Source organism: Emiliania huxleyi (assembly GCF_000372725.1).
Source record: "Emiliania huxleyi CCMP1516 unplaced genomic scaffold EMIHUscaffold_777, whole genome shotgun sequence".
Lineage (NCBI taxonomy): Eukaryota > Haptophyta > Isochrysidales > Noelaerhabdaceae > Emiliania > Emiliania huxleyi.
In genome coordinates this window covers 12,638-17,948 of record NW_005196182.1, presented here as the reverse complement: position 1 = coordinate 17,948, position 5,311 = coordinate 12,638, and the positions used below count along the sequence as shown (strand labels likewise).

The window sequence follows — 5,311 nt, the reverse complement described above, 5'->3', positions numbered from 1 at the left end:
AGGGGGGGAGGGCGGCGGCCGCGAGGGAGGCGGCGGCGAGGGGGGTGGCGGAGAGGGGGGTGGCGGCGAGGGTGGAGGTGGTGACGGCGGCGGTGGCGAGGGGGGCGGGGGTGATGGAGGCGGCGGTGACGGCGGCGGCGGTGAGGGCGGCGGCGGGGAGGGCGGCGGCGGCGAGGGCGGCGGCGGCGACGGAGGGGGCGGCGAGGGCGGTGGAGGGCTGGGAGGCGGTGGACTCGGAGGTGGCGGAGAGGGTGGCGGTGGGCTGGGCGGTGGTGGTGATGGCGGGGGCGGGGAAGGCGGGGGTGGAGATGGCGGTGGTGGGGAGGGTGGGGGCGGCGACGGCGGGGGCGATTCCAAAATTCTTTTCTGTGAGAGCGCCTTGCTGCATAAATTCTTTTCTCTTGTGAAAATTCTTTTCTCAGTGCCGGTGATAGTACTAGCACGCGCCAGTTCGCACCTGTGTCGAGCCTGTGTGCTGTGAGAGAGACGCTTGTTTAAATTCGTTTCTCGAATTCTTTTCTCGACAGGTGGGCGCGAGGCGCAGCCCACCGCCGGCCTTTCCGTCCGCGTCGTCGATCCGGAATGCAGTCCATCGCCGGGGCGCCCGCCGCCAATCGCAGCCCGCTCGGCCGCGCGGCCAGCTCGCCGGCTCCGCCTCCGCGCCCTATCGCTTTGCCCGCCGCCACGTCGACCAGCGGTCTTGTCTCTCCGAGCCCGCAAGAAGAGGCGCCGAGGCACAAGCCCGCGCCGCCGCTCTCGCTGCCCGACAACGGGCCGCTGGTGCCGCCAGACACCATGTGGGAGACCATGGCCGAGCAGCAGCGCGAGCTGCACGACGAGGAGGTCTCGCGCGTGTGCGCCAAGCTCCGGCAGGCGGTCGCGCTCCGGGACAAGTACCGGCAGCCGGTGGAGCGCGACGAGTGGCAGCTGGGGGTGGACCGGAGGCTGACCGACGACGGGCTCGTCCCCTGCTCCGAGGACGGCTCGCCCGGCTACGACCCGTTCACGCCGCCGACGCCGGTCAACTCCAAGCGCTTTGACTTCAAGATGCACGCCGGCGGCACCGCCTCGCCGAGCGCCAGCAAGCTGTCCATGACGCGAGCGGGCGTTCCGTAGGCACGGCGGCGTGATGCTCGTCTGGAGCGCGGACTCGGAGCCGCCGCTCGGCGGTCGCAACCCCGACGACTGCGCCTTCGAGCCGCCGCCCTCCTTCTCCAAGTACACTGCCGACCTCGCGCTGCTGATGCGGATCTGCGCCGACCCGGCCGTGAACTCGTTCGCGTGGCGGCGGCTGCAGCGGCTCGAGTCGCGCTTCCACCTTCACGTGCGCCGCAGCGACGTGCGGCGGCGCCTCCTCGGCCAGGCGCGACCCGCCTCCCGCCCCTGCACCGCAGGTGATGGAGCACGAGCAGCGCGAGACGACAGAGCAGCGCAAGGCGCAGCGCCGCACCGCGACGCGGCACTATGACTTGTTCACCACTGTTGACGGGTGAGTCGTCTGTTGCAGGTGCCGCACCGCGACTTTTACAACATCCGCAAGGCGCCGCCCCGCTCCGAGCCCGTCGCGTCGATCTCCCGCACTGAGCCGCCCTGTCTAGGAACCTTCTAGGAACCTTCCGCAGAGTTCCGCACCGGCCCCTCCGCACCCCCGGCCGCGCGACCCGGCCACCCCACGCACCCCGCAGGTGGACACGCACATCCACCTCGCCGCAGCGATGAACCAGAAGCGCCTCCGCCCGCGAGGAGAGGACGTCCCGGGACGCGTCCGTGAGGCTGCGCGCGCGCGTCGCCGTAGGCACCTGCTCCGCTTCATCAAGAAGAAGTGCCGCGTCGCGCCGCACGAGGTGGTGACGCACTCGGCGGACGGCAAGCCGGTCACGCTGCAAAACGTCTTCGAGCAGATGGGCACCACGCCGCACGACCTCAACCTCGACGCACTCGGCATGCACGCCGACACGTCCACCTTTTGCCGCTTCGACAAGTTCAACCTCAAGTACAACCCGCTCGGCGCGAGAGAGAGAGCCGCGATGCAGCCGAGATCTAGCCGAGGTAGACCTCAAGCACACGCCCCGCCCCCGCGCCACCCGCCCTCTCCCCGCCGAAGACGTCGCCTGAGTTTCGTCGCCTGAGTTTCGTTCGGAGGAGCAAGTCCCAGAGCTCTCTCAAGTGCCAGAGCTCTCTCAAGTGCCAGAGCTCTCTCCCCCAGGCGCCTCCAACCTGCGCAACATCTTCCTCAAGACGGACAACCACCTCAAGGGCCGCTACTTCGCCGAGGTCACCCGCGAGCTCTTCGACGACCTCAAAGAGTCAAAGTACCAAAACACAGAGTACCGCATCTCCATCCACGCGCACTACCGTGAACGGCGTCTCTTCACACCCTCCATCTGTGAACAGGTACCGCATCTCCATCTACGGCCGCGAGCGGTGCGAGCGGGGCACACGCTCTCTCCCCTCCTCACGCCCTGAGCCATCTCGGAGCCCCTTCCCTGCAGGTCCGAGTGGGACTCGCCTAACCCTAACCCTAACCCTAACCCTAACCCTAACCCTAACCCTAACCTTCCCTGCAGGTCCGAGTGGGACTCGCTCGCCGAGTGGATCGTCGACCACGCGCTCTACTCGAACAACAACCGGTGGGTCATCCAGGCGCTCGCGTGTACAGAGGGGCCCCGGACCTAGTGTCCCAGCCAGAGCATAGCCGAGATGTAGCCGAGGTGCAACAGCCGCCGGGTCATCCAGTCGCCAGGCCCCCCGAGGTTGCCCGAGGTTGCCCGAGATAGCCCGAGATTGCCGCTGGTTCTACCGGGCGCGCGCCGCGGCACGCCCCCCCGACGCCTCCCTCTCTGCCGCCGGCCGTGTGCAGGTGCCGCGGCTGTACGGCATGTACCACGCGAAGGGGATGCTGCCCAACTTCAAGGCCTTCCTCGAGAACCTCTTCGTCCCGCTCTTCGAGGTCTCCGTCAACCCGGAGAGCCACCCGAAGCTGCACCTGATGCTGCAGCAGACGGTGCCTCCCCGCGCGGCGACGCGACACGCAACCAGGGCGCGCGTCCCCGACGCGTCCCTCCGTCCCGCCGCCCCAGGTCGCCTTCGACCTGGTCGACGACGAGTCCAAGCCAGAGGGCCCCCTCCCCACGCACGACTCGCCCGCGCCGCTGCCCGAGAACTGGTTCGCCGCAAACCCGCACTACTCGTACTACTGCTACTTTGTGTACGCCAACCTGTACACCCTCAACCAGCTGCGCCGCACCAAGGGCCTCTCCACCTTTTGCTTCCGGCCGCACGCGGGCGAGGCGGGCGACCTCAACCACCTCCACATCACCTTCCTCACCGCGCGCGGCATCAACCACGGCATCAACCTGCGCAAGACGCCGTCGCTCACCTACCTGTACTACCTGTGCCAGATCGGGCTCGCGCTCTCGCCCCTCTCCAACAACGCGCTCTTCCTCCGCCTCTCCAAGAACCCGTTCCAGGAGTTCTTCGCGCGCGGGCTCAACGTCTCGCTCTCGACGGACGACCCGCTCATGTGAGAAGAGCAGAGAAGAGAAGAGAAGAGAAGAGAAGAGAAGTGTGACGACCCGCTCCTGTCCCACCCACCCATCCACCGAGGGGCGGCATCGTCACCGTCAGTCGACCGACTATGGGTTGATGGTGCAGGTTCCACCACACCAAGGAGCCGCTCATGGAGGAGTACTGCGTCGCGCGGCAGGCGCGAGATCTGCTCCCGAGATCTGCTCCCGAGATCTGCTCCCGAGATCTGCTCCCGAGATCTGCTCCCGAGATCTGCTCCCGAGATCTGCTCCCGAGATCTGCTCCCGAGATCGGCTCCCGAGATCGGCTCCCGAGATCTGCTCCCGAGATCTGCTCTGGAGGAGGGCTGCGCCGTCGCGGCCGGCTGCGCCTCGTGCCTCCCCGCCGAGACGGGGCAGCTGACCCAAGGACTTCCCGCAGGTGTGGCGCCTCTCCTCGTGCGACCTCGCCGAGATCGCGCGCAACTCGGTGCTGCAGTCCTCCTTCGAGCCGTGCGTCAAGGCGGCGTGGATCGGCCGCAACTACCGCCTCGGCGGCACCGAGGGCAACGACATCCAAAAGACCAACCTGCCCAACCTGCGCGTCCACTTCCGGCGAGGAGGGCCGGCCGGCGCACGTCCGGCGGCAGCTCGCGACGGCCTCTGGACATGCCCCGTAGGCACACCCTCCTCGTCGAGGAGCGCCACCTCCTCGTCACTTGCCGCGTGGTGCCGTGCGCAATCTCGACGCTGCCGCCCTCGGTGCGCTCGACGCCTGTGATGCGCGTCACCACCGCCGACATCACCGCCGCCCACGACGAGTTCGGAGCGCCACCCTCGCCGTCCGAGAAGTCGCCCGGGCTGCGGCGGCGCAGGGACAGCCGCAGCAAGGCGGCGGACGACGCGAGCAACCGCGTGACGGAGGCGGTGCTCGAGCAGGCCGTCGAGGCGACGCGCCGCCGCGCGGAGGAGGCGCAGCGCCGCTGGGCGGAGAGGCAGCAGGCGGCGCAGCGGGCGCCGCCGCCGCTCGCGGCGTTCGGGGCTGCGCTGGCCGCGGCCGTCGGGACCGGGGTCCTGATTGGCGCCGCTCTCACTCGGCTGAAGCGGGCGTGACGGACCTCGCTTCCGCCGCGCGAGGGCGCCACGCCGCCGCTTCCGGCCGCTGCTGTAGTGCATGTAGTGTACGATCGCGATCGGAGGCCAGGGCCCTCCTGACAAGAACGCTCGGAGCACTCTTGGTACTTGGAGTATGGAGAGCGGATTAAATGTAGTTCCTTTTTTACTTTGAAGACTGAAGTAAAACTGACTCCGCGGATCTCTGCCCCCCCCCTGCGGACATGGCACATACATGGGGGGCGTGTGGCGCGTGTAAGTCTGGGAAATCCGCTGGCGTTACCCCGCGCAGGGTCCGCCGGCCGCGGCTCGGACGGGCATCTAAATCTTTCACTGACTCTCTCTGTGTCTGACTCCCCAGGCCTTCTCTCTGTCTCTCATCGCATGATTCATGGCAATCTATCTCTGTTCTCTCCCTGATGTTGTCGGCCTCCGGCTTGCAGTTTGATGCGGGCAGGGGCGGGCCATCTGCCCCCCCATCATCAGCCGGGAAAGGGGACGTAGCCGGCGTTGTTGCTGCTATTCTCGTTGCCGCCGCTGCCCATGCTGCCGAAAGGCACATACGACGGCGACGCGGGCGGGGTCTCGGCTAGCTGTGGCAGCTCCTCCGAAAAGATGCGGATGCGAAGCCGCACGGCGGAAAGCTCCTGTCGAGAGACAGCGCGGGTCAGTCGGCCCAACTGCGTGGGCGG

At 68.1% G+C, this 5,311-nt stretch overlaps 1 protein-coding gene across 1 annotated transcript; it reads left to right on the top strand.

Annotated features, from left to right (window-relative positions):
* Positions 1–582: 582 nt before the first annotated feature.
* EMIHUDRAFT_121059 (hypothetical protein) lies at positions 583–4,619 on the top strand (the record flags this gene model as incomplete). The annotated part of the gene is made up of 12 exons (XM_005760161.1): positions 583–1,088; positions 1,144–1,324; positions 1,395–1,489; positions 1,796–2,049; positions 2,207–2,327; positions 2,395–2,424; positions 2,568–2,634; positions 2,861–3,004; positions 3,081–3,523; positions 3,655–3,694; positions 3,949–4,110; positions 4,206–4,619. 12 exons carry the CDS (start codon positions 583–585, stop codon positions 4,617–4,619), a joined length of 2,457 nt encoding a protein of 818 aa, XP_005760218.1.
* Positions 4,620–5,311: the final 692 nt, after the last annotated feature.